The following is a 15,968-nucleotide window of genomic DNA, read 5'->3' as shown; positions in this document are numbered from 1 at the left end:
GTCGCTATGCTAACACAGCTCGTATTAATTAGATTGTGAAACAAAACACGAGACAGCACTGGAATGCTCCTACAGTTCCTGTCTGGCCATTCCAATTATAAACACCAAAGAACGCATTTGCAGCAAACATCCTAGTGTAAGGACAACTCAGACGGATGAGAGATATGAACAGTATCTGAAAGACTCTGAAATGACAGGCTACTCTGCACTGTCCAGCACAGGTTACTAGTGTCAGGTGGGTGAGGGACACCAAGCATGTGGCCAGTTCAAGTAAGGATTAACATTGTAATTTCACTTCATTTTAGTATATTTAAATGTGTATGTATTTGTGTATCCTAAGGAAAATATATAAATGGTGTTATCCCTTCTCTCTTGAGCATATGAAGTTCATTTGCTATTGCTAGATGTTGGTTAACACTTTAATGTCATGCTACTGTTAATAGCACAATTTAAAGAGTTGCTGTTTAACTAAGCTTCATTCATGAATATGAGGGTGTTCGATGAACTCAGCTTCCCAACTTAAGTTCAAATCGATGAGTGAAAACAATAGCTTTATAAGCCTGTAAAGTTGAAATATTAAAGACAGGCAATAAATATGTTGAACAATTTCCCACACATACATAATAAAGGGCACATTTCATAAGCACCAACACCTCAACAGCAAGCAAAAAATGAGCTGTCTGTCCTATATGAAGAGAAAACCAGGGACCCAGCACTAAAGGGACAAGGCAGGTTGGTTTTACCTCAACAACAATGTACTTTTTACATAGTGTGTTTTATAATCAGATGTCAGGTTTACAAATAAACAACTATCAAACAAAGGGTAGATGTTTCTACAGGAACCGGAACCATCAGCCTAGTTCAGCCCCTGGGTCTTCAGGGTGTTTAGTGCATTGCCCATAACTGTATTTTAAGTAAGATCCATATCCATTTTCAAGTATTCTCTCCCAAGTCTCAGAGAATATTTGAAGGTCAATTCTATGAAATGAAAGATTTGTAGTTGATCGAGTTTTCCTTCTTTTAGCAGACAATCTAAATGATGAAGCCCCACTTCTGCGTGAACAGAAAAATACCTGTCTATCACAGGAGCTCACCTGGTCAGCCACTCCTCCAGGCAGAATGGTCTTGACTATCACACCAGTTGCTTTTCCCCCAATGATGCCAAATCCCAGGCCTGACCCGTCGTTTACCAGCTCTATAGTTTCCACATGCTGCCAGTGAATCTAAAACAAGAGCGTTAGGTGAGTTCACTGGCGTTAAACACTGAGGTCATACAGAATCACGGGTGCTAACCAAGTCCAGCTTTTCATTCAGTGTTCTTCCCCTTCAAAAGACCATTACCACTATTGATATGATCCTTCCCATAGTTATCAATATATCACTATAGTGACTCATTTAACCCACAACACACAGGCACTGATTCTGTAGAATATTTATAAAACTTCCTTGAAAAGAAACTTCTAGCACAACAGCTGCACTAGATTAGGAGACTCCTCTGCCTAATCATGACTTGAGGCAAGATGCTAATTTGTATAAGTCTATACCATCACTGACAGCTAACTATAACCATATGAGGTATGGTGGCACATAACTTAAACCATGCAAGTAACACACGCACACGTGTGCACGTGCACACACACACACACACACACACACACACAGAAGGAAGAAAGGGAGGGAGGGGAGGGAAGAAAAGGAAAATAAAACAAAATCAAATTAAAGATTTTTCTCTGCTTACAGGTAAAGAAAATTTTATTAAGAGATTCCATTCTGTATGAATGCTGACAAACTATCATGCAAAGTAAAGGCTGTTTAGAAATTCAAAACTTAATCATACTTCAGAAATAAATATCCCAAGTAGAAATATATTCTAAAAAGCAAAAACCTAAGAACGGAAAGCAAGCAACGCTCTGAGACATGAAGAAATGACAGGCATTGGAAAGTGATCAGAACTGAAAAGGACCGGTGCTGCGTTCTGTTCCTGTCTACTCACTGGATTCGAGTGGGCTGAAACTGTGCTGGCTGCAGATGGAGAGCGGGAAATTTGGGGGCTGGAGACCTGGGGCAAGGCGCCTCGGGCAACAACCAGCTGCACAGTGTCCTTGGCCTTCTGCAGGATGCTAATGGCCTGCTGGTGAGTGATTGTCTGGTCCAGGGCCTGGCCATTGATGGCAAGGATCTGGTCTGTCTCCTTCAGTCTGCCATCTCTATCAAGGAAGGAAATGAAGTAAGGAAAGATGTGAACACTGTTATTCCTTTGCGGTCCCCTTAAGGACTAACCACGCCCACTCCCCAGCCACTTCTGACCTCCCTTGTCGCCATCTTCCTCTCTCTCTTGTTTTTGTCTCTTGGTGTGTGTACACGTGTCTCTGTCTCTCTCTCTATGTCTGTCTCCATGTCTCTCTGTCTCCCTCTTTTAAAGTAATAAATGTCTCTCTCTTCTCTAAGTAATAAATGTTTAGCTTTATGTATAGCCTTATGTTCATTTACTCTGCTGTCCACCGCATCCAGCCGCCTGCACTGCTCTGGCGGCAGCCTCTGCCTGGCTCGCAGGCCGCTCGGGGCATCCCAACCTATTATCTTTTTAAAGAACAATAAACACTCTCAAGGAAATGAAGGTTCCTGAGACCCAAGTGTTCAGGTCCCTTTAATCCTGATGTAGAACATACATATTTCTAAAGCTTCTACTTTTAAATGTGACTGATTTGGCTCCAAGGCTTGTGGCAATTCCACTGCTACCTGAACCACTGTCAGCGGTCGCCTTTTCATCATCCGCTGACTGACCCTTAGCACTCATTTATAGCTGATCCTTTATTTTAAAAATAAACTTGCTGTGGAATATTACTTTAGCTAGGCAAACATATGTTACATTTGTTTATGCTGCATTTGTTTAACTATGTAAAGATGGGTTGCTTTGCCTGTGTAAGGCACCGATTGGGCTACTAAAAACCTGAACAGCCAATAGCTAGGCAGTAGGCACAGGCGGGGATGGTGGGCACGGAGAATAAGTAGGAGGAGGAATCTGGGTTTGAGTGAGGAGAGAGGAAAAGAATGAGGGAGAAATAAAAAAAAAACAGCAGCCAAGGCCAGCCAGTCTGGCAACCTTCAGGAAGCCATATGTGGAGCAGGACATACAGAATGAAAGAAAGGTAAAAGGCCCTGAGGTAAAAATATATAAAGAGAAACAGGTTAAATTAAATCATAAGAGCTAGTAGGACAATCATAAGATAAAACCCAGAATTCATAACTAATAATAAGTCTCCGTGTCAAGACTTGGGGGCTCATGGTCCGAGAAAGCCTGCCACATACACATGCACTTCTTCCTGTTCTGAGCATATTAAAGACGCATGGCTGAAATTATAATGAGGCAGTTCTGGTAATTTCAAGTCAAAAGGAGCCCAAAATAGAACAGTAAAAAGGAAGATTACATTCAAAAGTTCCTTTCCTAACTAAAATGTAATTAATGACTATGTAAAAGCTCTCATTTTACTTGTGTACATGTGTGTGATGTAAACATGTATGTGCATGACTGCTTATTCCCCTGTGTAGGGAGGCCACAGGTGACATAGAGGATCTTCCTCTATTGCTCTGCATGGCACTTCTGTGAGTCTCTCGGCGAAATCGAAGCTCACGTGCTTTGCTAGACTGGCAGGCCAGCAAACTCTGGCGTCCGCCTAGCTCTGCTAACCCGGTGCTGGGGTAGAGATGTGGACGGCCTCATCTGGCTTTCCCCTCTTTTCTGTGGGGATACAAACCTCGGTCCTCAAATGTGCACAGCAGACACTTCAGCCATCTCACCCACCCTGTAGTTCATTTTAATGGACTTGATTTATAATCCCAAATATTAACGACTCCCAAAAACTGGTTAATATATGAATCTTTCAGCTTTTGTTTGTATTCATTCCCCCCATAGTGATCAAAGTCCTTCTGATTGTTACATTAAAAGCAAAGAAGTTGCTGGGTCGCTCTCACCTGTGAGCCACACTGCCCTCTTGAATCTCCTGTACAAATATCCCCAACTCTCCCCTGTTTTCACTTCTGAGCCCAACAACACTAAACCCAAGGCCTCCACATGGAGGTTTGAGGAGCTCAAATATTTCCACATGGCGACCCTGTTCATGAAAAAGAAAAAGGAAATAAGATTAAGAGCCAATTACAAGCTGGCAGCAATGGTGCATTTTTTTAAATCTTAGCTCTTGAGAATGAGATTGGGGATAGAGCATTTTATGCAAGCCTAGGTTACACAGGGAATGCAAGCCAGCATTACAATCCAGATTACACAGCAAAATCAAAATCAAACTAAAAATCTCAAAATCAAAGCTACACTAAACAAGAAACATAATTACAGTTAGCAGTCATCTTATTGGGGCATTACTTTGTTTGTCAAAAAGAAGGAACTAGAAAAAGAATAGTTTAGCACTCGTCACCTAGAATAGAGCCTTTCACTTTTCCAGAGGAGTATTTCTGGAACGTGGAACAAAATACCCCATTTAGAATGTGATCATTTTTCCAAATATCAGGCTTCAAATTAAACATGCAAATAATGTTATACAGACTGAGCAGGATGTATTTATGAATTTTGGGATGCACACACACACACACACACATACACACGGTGGGGGGCAGAGACAGAGACAGCGCTAAAGCTAACGGAAAGCAATATAGATGATCAATTCTAACTACATCTATCAGAAATGCAATATTTTATCTACAATTTCATTGAAGAAAGATTCATTAGTGTTTTGGTCCAGATCCCTCTGCCCTGTCACCTAGAATTCTGTCTCTCACTCCCTGATCTCCAGTTATGATGACCTCATTGCAACTTACACTGCCAGTCAGGTAAAAATTGCCACATTTATTGCTTTATTTTACTGGTGTCATCTACTCAAGGTGTATTTCTGTGTGTGTGTCTGTGTGAACAATAAAGAGAGAGAAACAGAGGTGGGGGGAGGGAGGGGAAGAAGGGGGAGAAAGGGGAAAAAGAGAGAGAGAGAGAGAGAGAGAGAGAGAGAGAGAAAGAGAGAGAGAGAATTTAAAAGGATTTTGTAGAAGTAAAGGAAGGGAGAAATGATATAATCTTAAATAATAAAATATAATTGGAGAAATCTGAAGCATACAAATTCCCCCACTTTTCTACTCCAAATTGTTCAGGAGTTTGGTGTTGATATTACTGCATTCTTCAAATTATCCAGGACTCAGACACCTTCCTAAATACATCTAAAGCTAAGTCACAAGGAGAAACACTCTCACCTGGGCCATATTTTTGATGAGCTGATCAAGTTCATCAAAGGCAGGTTTCCCATCCATAACAGGTGGAGCTCCAGGTCCAGAAAGAGTTTCCAGGTTCCCATTATTTGGAGATAGTAAAAGTGATTCACTTGGCAGAGTAGGAATTATAGCGGAGCTAAGCTGAGGTATGTGGGCAGAGTCAGCATTTGTAGTTGCCAAAGTAGCAATGTTGACCTAGGAAAATGCAGAGATTAATAACAACAATTCTAGTGTGTCTAAGTCAACTGTAGTCATTACGCATTCTTGTGAGATGCAAGAGTAGCCCTGAGGCCACATGTCTCTTTAATTTTGGGTTAATGTTTCTCAAAAGCATTAGACTGAACTGACAATCTGGTCAATTCCTGCTAAGCCTGGAATAACAACACCAAAAAAGATTATTTTGTTTTGCAAAACAGAACATCAAAATGGCTCTTACATGGCTCCAAGTAAAGCTAAGTGAAAGCAGTGTAGACAGTCATCAGTTCTTGTAGACAGAGACAGTGTTTTCATTTCCCAGCCACTCAGACCCAAATAATCACAGAAAAACTATATTAATTACAACACTGTTAGGCCAATGGCACAGGCATATTCCTAGATAGCTCTTACTAATTAAGTTAACCCATCTCTAATGATCTATGTATCGCCACAAGGCTACGGCTTACTGGTAATGTTCTGACATCTTTCTCTTTCAGTGGCTACATGGTATCTCCTTGAGTCTCCTTACTCTCTCCATATCTCTATTTGGATTTCCTGTGTGGCTTTACTCTGCTAAGCCATTGGCCAAAACAGCTTCATTCATTAACCAATAAAAGCAACACATATATAGAAGGACATCCCACATAACCTCCCTTTTTCTGTCAAATTAAAAAGGAAGGTTTTAGTTTTTACCTAGCAAAGTTACATATATGAAACAGTTATAAAGCAAGAATTATAGTTATAATATTTAGTCCATTTACATTTAGCAAATTAAGGAAAATACTCTGTCACGTATCCTATCTTTGTGAGTCTAAAGTTTTATATCTAATTTATTTTTACCATAATTAAGGAAAACTATAATTATAACTATCTAGTATTCAACTCCATTAAAGACTACAGAAGGATATAATATTACCTAAATAAACAGGAAGTGCATTGTAAGTAACTTCCAAAGTTCTAGAAATGACACAGACATTTTGCTACCTGGACAGTCACCAAAAGTTCTTTTGTAACATAGAGGCATCCATCTTTAGCCTACAGGCCTAGCATATCTGTGCCTGGACTTCTGGATGGTATGGTATTTCACTCTCTGATTTTCAGGCAAGCTTTATTTATTAAAATACAAATTAAATATCACTACAAGTTCTAACTGTGCACTGTAGATGGTCACTCCTAACTGTATGGTGTAGACAGTCAATCCTAACTGTGCAGTAAAAACAGTCCTAACTAAGCAGTGTATGCAATCAACCCTACCTGTGCCGTGTAGACGGTCAATCTTTCCTGTGCAGTATACACAGTCAGTTCTAGCTGGTCATTTCTGCAAAGTGTTAAGAATGCAATTTTTGGTCTACAACTATGTGTCAGAAAGATTCAGCCGTCTTATGTACAGAAAAGCTATTCTGGTCCTCCCTCCCTTAGCTTTAGCCATGCTGACCTCCTCACTGTATCTCACACTATGTCAAGGTGTTCACATCACAGCCAGGGAAAGACATTCACATTCGCTTGTTTCTCTCCTGCCTACTCGACCTTGCTAATCAGAAGCCTTCCGGAGAGTCTATCCCAGTACCTTGCTCTATGAACCCTTGCCCTGCTTCTGTCCAGAGCTCTTATTCTAGTTTTTTCTGCTGCTGTGATAGATAAAACACTCAGAACAAACACAACTTGGAGAGAAAAACGTTTATGTGGCGTACACACAGGCCACAGTTCACTGCTGAAGGAAGGAAAGGCAGGAATCAAGGCCGGAACATGGAGGCAGGAACCACGAGGAGTGCAATTCGTCAGTTTACTTTCCGGCTCACTCTTTCACAGGCCTCATGCTTAGCCAGCTTTTGTCTACAGCTCAGGACCAACAGCCCACAGTATAGTATTGCCTTCAGGGGGCTGGGCCCTCCTACATCAACTGACAATCAAGAAAATGGCTCACAGTCATGCCCTTAGTCAAACATAAAAAAAGACAATTAATTACTCAAAAAAGACTCCCTTTTCAGGAGACTCTGAGCTGTGCCACACGGACAGGTCGTGCTAACTAGGACAGCATTTCCATGCTGCTTTCTCACACCCACTGCCACAGCATTTCCATTCCAGGCAGTGGAGGGACCCAACCATTCTGTTTACTTCCAGGTCTCCGTCCTCTAGAGAAATGCCTTGCAGAGAGTGGGCCTTCAATACATATTTGCAGAATAAACATTTATCTACACAACTCCTCCACTAGCACCAGCTCCAGTTCAGAGATGATGCGACTACACAGAATCATGAACCTAATAACACTGCGTGACAAAGAGGCTTTTCTCATGCTGTTACCACCTTGTGCGATACCCAGAATACAGTCACTTGAAATGCCGCTCCTGGAAAGACAAAGTAAAGAGCATCCAATGATGAATTCTATGAAATACTTCATCCTGTGCCCCAATCACACTTTGTCACCCACCCTTAAAAATAAAACAGCAAACTTATTTAGTTACCAAAGTTACCACTGTATTATCTACCTTTAGTCACCACGAAAAAGAGGGAGGAGGCTTCTGGGGATTCTTTCAAATGCTTATTTTAAAACATGCAGCAGGCATGAGCAATTATTATTTTTTCAAAAGCAAGTTTCTTTTGCCAAGACTGATTTTTTTTATCCCGAGCCATGGCAACTTCAGCAAAGTCTGCCGGCAGAAGACACACGGCTCAGGTTGAAGCAGATGGCATAATAAAATTTGTGACAGGCTGAAGATCCCACACACTAGGACCTAATGCCTATGGTATGTTCTCATAGTGAAAAATATTTGGACTTCTGCTGCAGTAAGCCAGAGTGAACAAACCCCATTCCAAGAATAGATGGTCTCTGTATAAGAAATTAAGCACTAAAGTACAAGCTCTGGTGTTGCGAAGGACCGGGCTGAGGACACTGCAAGAGTAAAGTCACTGGAGAATAGGTATCACTGCAATATGAAGATCATCTGCCCAGAGGTTAGTGGACGTCACCGACTTCCCTGGCTTCTTCCCTGCTCTTGAGTTCTCATATAAATAGAAAGCTACCTACTGAAAACAGCCCACATATTTTAAAACCATCATTTAATTACACCATCAAAAGAATTGCTTTAAGTTTGAAAATTTATACTCCTAAAAAAATACCCACAAAGGCACATTTTGATGAGTTTTAAACTATATATTAAAATGGATTCCTAACCCGGGTGTGAGTGCACACCTACAATTCCAGGTCTAGGGAGGCTGAGTTAGGAAGATCTCAAGTTTTAGGCCAGTATGAGATAGCAAAAAGGTCCATGTCTAAAACATAGTATGAAATAAGAAAAAGATGTTTTCTGTTACATAATTTGGGACACAAAATGAACTTTACTTATTAATTTCTGGCAGGTTATTTGCATCTCAAAGATCTTTTATGTGCCCAATAAACAAACTAATTTATGAACGCCTCTTAATGTTGCTACCTAAGATAGAACTTATATGGAGATGATGTACATTGTTTAACAGAAAAGGTTGCCAACTATAAGTGCAAGGACAGAATCTAGCAGGGAGCCAGTTACTACAAGTATGAGAATCCTTCTACAAGACTTTCTAGATCACTACAGATCTTCCCTCAGTCTTAAAGACCGGTCAATAAAACCAATCCAATATAATTCACTTATTCACCTATATAGTTTCCAAAAGAACTTTATGTTTCCATAGAAGAAATTTAAATCACACATAACATAGACCTTCACAAAATCATAAAGGGGAAACTGTCGGAACATGGTCCAAGAATGGAGCCATATGAAGACAATTCCGAGTGCCTTTGAGAAAACAAGAAACTAGTCTTGTGATCTCAGTTGTTTCAAAACATTGAATTGTTCTTAGAAGGTGTTATTCGTGTTCCTCCTCCCAAGTGTGGCAGAAATAAAGTTGGTTATTACATGAGATTTCAGCCAACCTCAGTTATCGGCTCCATTCTCCCAGATTCCACTACCTCTGGAGCCGTTACAGCAGGCAGCTTTACAATCACCTTTAGACAAATGTAGCTAAGAAGAGCTGAAGATGTATATAAAGCAGTGCAAATGGGCAGCTGAAGTACAGATGCAGCCACTGCCCACTGTTTGTACAGGAGAAATGAGCACCGTCTCTGTCCAGGAAGTCCCTCCTCCAGGAAGTCCCTCCTCCAGGAAGTCCCTCCCTCAGGCGGAGCTGTGCTAAGAGAACAGGATTCCCAAAAAATAAGAACTCACTTTAGCTCAAAATGAAATCAAGCTTATCCTCTGGGAATGTTTATATCAGAGAAACCCTTTATCAAAACAAAAAAAAAAAAAACAAGTAGAAAGTAGGCAAAAAGGCAAGAAAAAATATATCAAGTATGAAAAAGAAACCAGAAATCCTGGCAAGTTCTACTAATGAGAAGCAGAGCAGTAGCCACGGTCCACAATGAGGTGGGGCCTGTACACCAGCCGAGACCACTGCCAGCCACGTTAGAGGCTCCTGACTGCAGCGTACCACAATGACACAGCTGATATCCAAGGCAAAGAGACTCTGGAAAGCTTCAGTCTGCCACAAAGAAATCAGGCCACAACTCAGAAAAGTGATTAAACCAAGACATAAGCCAGAGGTGACTGCACACACCTTTGTCAAAGAAAGACAGGAGGATCCACAGTTCAAGGGACTCTGTCTCCAAATAAGTAAATAAATAAATAAAAACCTAAGGAAGTAGGCATAAATGCCTGCCCCTTTTTATAGCACATGTATGAAAATACAGCTGTTGCCTTAATTTAGAGAGAAAAATAATGAAAAAAATTAATAATTCTGGAGTAAATTTGGGGGCAGAGGGAGACTAATTTAAATAGAAAGTTCATAATTAAGACTACAAAAAAGGTTTAAAATGTGAGTGAATTAATAACAATTACTGAAATAGTAAGCAATATGAGCCTGTGGCGTCTGGGATATCTGTGGAGACCAGGGCAGCACTTCCATAAGAGGCAGGAATGAGATGACTGCACTCCAAGGTTTTAAGTTCTTTGCATCTTCCGGTGGTAACAGCGCTGACGAAACTAGAATTAGGGGAGTGAAGGGCAGGACAGGAAGCCAGTGTACAGAATATATTAGAAAACTCTCAAATCATTTACAAATGAGCAAAAAGCAGAAACATTTCACTAAATAGGATAGAAGAATGGGCAATAGGCACCAAAAGATGATCAGCATCACTAAAAAGAGTCAGTTAGAAACATAAAAACTACCATTTTATACCTCCAGAAGTATTAAGGATGTAGAAAAACGTAAATACATTCTTACTGGCAGATAAACTGTTGTTTCTGAAAAAATTATGCATGCATTTACCAAACAACCTCCTAAGCATTACTCAACAACCAAATCCCAAGGTGAAGGTCATACATTGTGGTACACGTCTGTAATATAGGAGGCCGTGGAAAGAGGATTGTGAACTCAAAATAACCTAGGACACACTGTGCACTCTGCCTCAAAAAACAAACAACAGTAACAAAAACCTGTATTCACAAAAACTCTACAAAAATGCTCAAAGCAGCAACTTCATCTGTAACAATAATAACACTGGAAGAAAACAAAATTGCCTTCACTAGGTATATCTATATCATGGATCACTCCTTAGTAATAAAAAGAAACAAAATAATACAATTTGGATGAATTTCAAGAGTATTGTAGTATGTGAAAAATTGTTCAAAATGTTCTATCTTTATGAAATGATTACTTACTTAAAAAAAACAACTACTACAGAGTCTACCAGACGACTATTGGATCTAATAAGCAAAGCGGCGTTGCAGGATAGAAAGTCGGTATTTTTTTAAAATAGTCTTTATATACACCAACAATGCTCTGACATAAACAACTCCAAAAGCTAACTACTTAGAAATATATCTGACCAAAGAGAAAGAACTCTACAACAGAAAACCTCATGACAGTGAAAAGAGAAACTAGGGACCATACTAGACAATGGAAAGATCCCCCGTGCTCCTGGATTGGCAGATTACTATAAAAATGACTATACTACCAAAGTTTATGAACAGATTTAATTCTGTACCCATCATAATTCCAATTTCAAAGTTCACACATTTAGGAAAACCGTTCACAAATTCAGACAAAAGCACAAAAGACCACACACGACTAAACAATTCTAAGGACTAAGTACATCAGTACTTTTTACAATAGCTGACCTCAAACTATGCTACAGAGCTATAGTGATGCTGGCATAACAGTAGACAGGTAAAATAATATAACAGAACAGAGGACCTGGGAATAAGACAACAAAGCTACAAACCCTTAATTTTTAACAACATGGGTAAAAAGGCATGTTGCAATTAAAAGATGTTGCAGATGATGTGGAGGGAAATGAATCTTTATTCACTGTTGGTGGTGGCATAAACTAACACAGCGATTGTAGAACTCAGTTTGAATATCCCTCAAAAAATTTAAACTGTAATTACCATATGACCCAGTTATTTCAAAGCTGGGTACACAACCATAGTACTACATACATTACCATAAAGATATTGTACCTCTGTTTTTATTGCTGTTGCATTTACCATAGTAAGAAACAGAACCAATCTAGTGGTCTATTAATAGACAAATGGATTAGTAAAATTTAGTACAGATATAAAATGGAACACTATCAAATTTTAAAGAAAAATGAAATCACAGCATTTTCAGAAAAATGGATAGATTTAGAATATGTAATGCTAAGTGAGGTTACACAATTTTTTAAAAAAATAACTACATGTTCTCCCTTACACGAAGAACCAAGTCTATTCTATGTATGTATGTGTATATATAATAAATATATGCTGTATACAATACAGATAATATATATTAAACATGTCCATGTATGTGGGTGTGGCACAACATGTAGAAAGGAGAAAAAGGTTAAATAATAGATAAGGAGAATGACTGAATGCAGGTACTAGATAGCTGAATCATGAAAGAGGATATGAAGCTAATTGATTTTCCAGTTTTAACTGTCCTTGATATCTCTTTCTCTCTGTTTGTGTGTGTGTGTGTGTGTGTGTGTGTGTGTTTCAGTGCCTAAATCTATAACCAGTAAGTGTAAAAGTCAGTATGAAGTGGCAGAGCTTCAAAATGGCTATTTTGTATGTTCAGTGTAAGAATACATTGAGATACATAGACTTAATCTCACTGCGTGCTTTTGTTTCTGTTTTAATTTGCAAATTCTTAAAATTTTAACTTAAAAAAATCTATCTTCATAATCCTTTGGAAATAACAAAATAATGAGAGATAAAAATAAGACTAAAGCTGCCAGGGGCTGCAGATGGTCTAGGGAGTTAAGTAAGCAGGACAGTCAGCATATAACAATAAAGATATTTGTGATGCTGAACTAGATACTAGCTTAACTATGGTGATGGTCACACAAACACTTATTGGTGAATCAGCCACCAAACCTTCGTAATTTGATATTTCATTAGATTACTAAGATGCAACCCCAGTGAATATATGTATATAACTCATATATATATATATATATATACACACACACACCTTTGTAGACTATACAAAATTTCAAGCAAATCTACAATTATTTCAAAATAAATAAAATAATAAAAGCATAATATGCTAATAAAAGATGAAAACCAATTTAAAATATGAACATAAATGATAATAATAGATCAAAAACAAAAAGATTAAAAATTAAACTCAAATTAATCAAATGGTCTTATGAAATACAAGAAGCTATTGTAAGTCATCCAAATAAAAGGCTAATATTCTCAGATAATGTTTAAAGTCCCCTTAAGCACTAGCTAAAGATGTGAGTCAAAGGGATCACTGTGGTCAAAAGTCAAGATTTTTGGCACGAGCAGTAGCCAAAGGAGGCGGGACAGCTGGTCCAGCACCAGACCAAGGCGGACATCACGATAAGGTGGACGCATGGTGGGAGCACAACAGTGCACCCCAAACAGCACCGACTGAATTACAACCCAAGCACCACGAGGAAGTTTAATTCAGAACTCCAGTAAGAAACAAACACATCGACATTCAGAATGATGGCCCATGACACAGATGTGCTGATGAACAGAAACGATGCTGTGTGAAGACGACTGAATGACTGACGTTGATACACTGCACTCAGCATTCTTTTGAAGGCCAGGAGGAATATTTCTTGCAGAGTATAGGTTTAGCACAAAATAAATCTCAGCAAATCACAGAACTGATATTCACCAGGATATTTCTGACCACTGCTGGAGTCAATTAGAAACCAACAACAGAAGTTGTGCAGGACTCACCGACGTCAGCTCGTATGCACTATCTTCCCCTACAAACCCATGAGGCGAAGAAGAAGCAGCGACTCTAAGCCGGATAATATAGGAGCATGCTATTCATACTGTAGGATGTAGCAAAGAACATGCTTGGAAATCATTTTAGAGGGTTAAATGGATGTGGTAGAGGAAACGTAAAAGCTAATATGTTGGGCATTCGTTTCAATAAGCTAAAATAAAACAGTAAAACAGAGAAAACAAATATGTCAAAGTAGAAAACGTAAAGGAATGAGGAAAGAGAACACAAATAGCATGTAGAGAGCATAACAAATATCCTTATGCCAAAAAGGTTTTAACCTAAACGTAATGAACAAATTCCCTGAATTTTCAAAATGTCAATAGAACATCAATAAAATTGTTCTTCCCCTTCACAAAACATAACAGTTCTAAATGCTTCCATGACAAATTCTTCCTTTTTTTTCCCCCTTAACTAATGGTCACTCAACACAAAAATTTTCACTAGTAAGAAAATATTTTTACGTTATTTGTGGACAATTCCACCTTGACATCAAAACCTACCAAGAACTTTACTAACCAGCTGTGGAGCCTCCATGGGACCAAACTAGGCCTTTACCTGTAGGAGGCAGTGGTGAATCTTGGACAATCTGTGAGGCACCTGGCAGTAAGACAGGATCTATTGCTGGTGCATGAGCTGGCTTACTGAAGCCCATTCCCTATGGTGGGATGCCATGCTCAGCCTAATGCAGGGAGTCGGGGCTTGATCCTGCCCCAACTTAATGGGCCAGACTTTGTTGACTCCCCATGGAAGCCCGTACCCATTGGGAGGAGTGGATAGAAGGTGGGCTGGGGAATGGGCAATGGGAAGAGGCAGGAAGAACTGTGGATGAAATGTAAAATGAAATTTAAAAAAGAAAGGAATGTTATTGATCAATCTCCCTTAAAGACGGATACAAAACTTAGCAAGCAATAGTGCTCCTGTGCCACGTCTAAAGATAATGACAGAGCACAAGATGGGCATTCCAGAAATGCAAAGTTGAACTAGTATTTGAAAAGCATTTTGTTTAATTCACCATGTTAACAGAACAAAGGAAAAAACCAAAGTCATCCAAAAAGGCAGAAACAAGTAATGAAGAAATTGCACACTCAACAATTCTAATTTAGTATACATGCACATTTCACGCAGTACAATAAAACAAGAGAGAAACAATAAAGGTAGAAACTGAAGAAACAAGTCCTGAAATATTTTACAGACCACAGAGCCATGTTTGACAAAAACATCAAAGGATCAACTGGCTCCCTGTTAGAAATAATGCATTTCATAAGGCAGGTCAGCATAAAGTTAATATATCAATTAACATGACTGCACAGAAAAAAAATATTTGGAAACTAGTAAGTTTCAAACTGATTTTTTTTTGAAAACACATTGGTTTCTTAGTTGAACGCACAAATCATAGGATTCATTTGATTTACAATAATATCAGAGTGAAAGATAGGATAAAAGGAAGGTATTTTCAGTATGAAGCTTTGAGTCATAGGAAAATTATAAACACACATACATAAATATTTTATGCCTCTGTCATACCCTATCCAGATTTTATAAGGGAAAAGTAATAAATCTTTTGAGATAAAATCTGTATTTGAGGCATGAATATTTCCCGAGTAGATTTTTTTAAATTAATTTTAGATTTATCATTTATTTATATTTCTTGAGTATGATGTTTTGCCTGCATGTGGCATGCATCCAATCCTTGGAATTGGACGTATAGGTGGTTGTGAGCTACCATGTAGGTTGTGAGAATTGAACCCAGGTCCTGGAATGTGGAGCAGCAGGGTCACGGTCACCCTCTGCTACGTACTGAGATGATGGCTAACCTTGGGTACAGGTGACCTCTTGGGAAAGCGGAAATAAAACAGTTGAAACCATTACCTCCATCTGAGCGGGGGCCTTGTGGGATGTGGTCTGCCGGTTCTACAGGAGGCCCTGGCTACAGATCTCAGAAGCTCTCAGCCCAATTGGTTGACTGTCATGTCCTCTCCATCCAATGCTATCTGTCTTGGTATCCAGATGTTAAAGCAGTAACTATGGGTCTGTAGATCACTGAATGAATCAAGTCTCAACTTGTTCCTGTTGCAGGTTGAGTTTGGTAGTCAATAAGTACCTTTCAAGCCTCTAGAGTGTTCACTGTAGTGTTATCTATAATAAGTGGGGACTAGGAAAGAATCTGAACTGACATATAGTAGAATAAATATATTCCAGGGTATTTCACAAAATAGAATATG

General features: G+C 39.1%; 1 protein-coding gene across 13 annotated transcripts in view; it reads right to left on the bottom strand.

Annotated features, from left to right (window-relative positions):
• The window catches only part of Mpdz (multiple PDZ domain crumbs cell polarity complex component), a 153,903-nt gene that overhangs the window by 99,401 nt on the left and 38,534 nt on the right, over positions 1-15,968 (bottom strand). For all 13 annotated transcript variants that reach the window (XM_085686169.2, XM_085686172.2, XM_085686179.2 and 10 more), the window contains exons 4-7: positions 5,251-5,463; positions 3,973-4,112; positions 1,994-2,207; positions 1,095-1,223 (exon numbers count right to left, since the gene is read on the bottom strand). In XM_085686169.2, coding sequence (XP_085542295.2) covers positions 1,095-1,223; positions 1,994-2,207; positions 3,973-4,112; positions 5,251-5,463 — 696 coding nt within the window. The remainder of the gene's footprint in view (positions 1-1,094; positions 1,224-1,993; positions 2,208-3,972; positions 4,113-5,250; positions 5,464-15,968) is intronic.

This window comes from Myodes glareolus, chromosome 3 (genome assembly GCF_982192425.1).
Source record: "Myodes glareolus chromosome 3, mMyoGla1.1, whole genome shotgun sequence".
NCBI classification, from domain to species: domain Eukaryota; kingdom Metazoa; phylum Chordata; class Mammalia; order Rodentia; family Cricetidae; genus Myodes; species Myodes glareolus.
The sequence above is the reverse complement of the archived record's forward strand: the minus strand, read 5'-3'. Positions and strand labels throughout refer to the sequence as shown.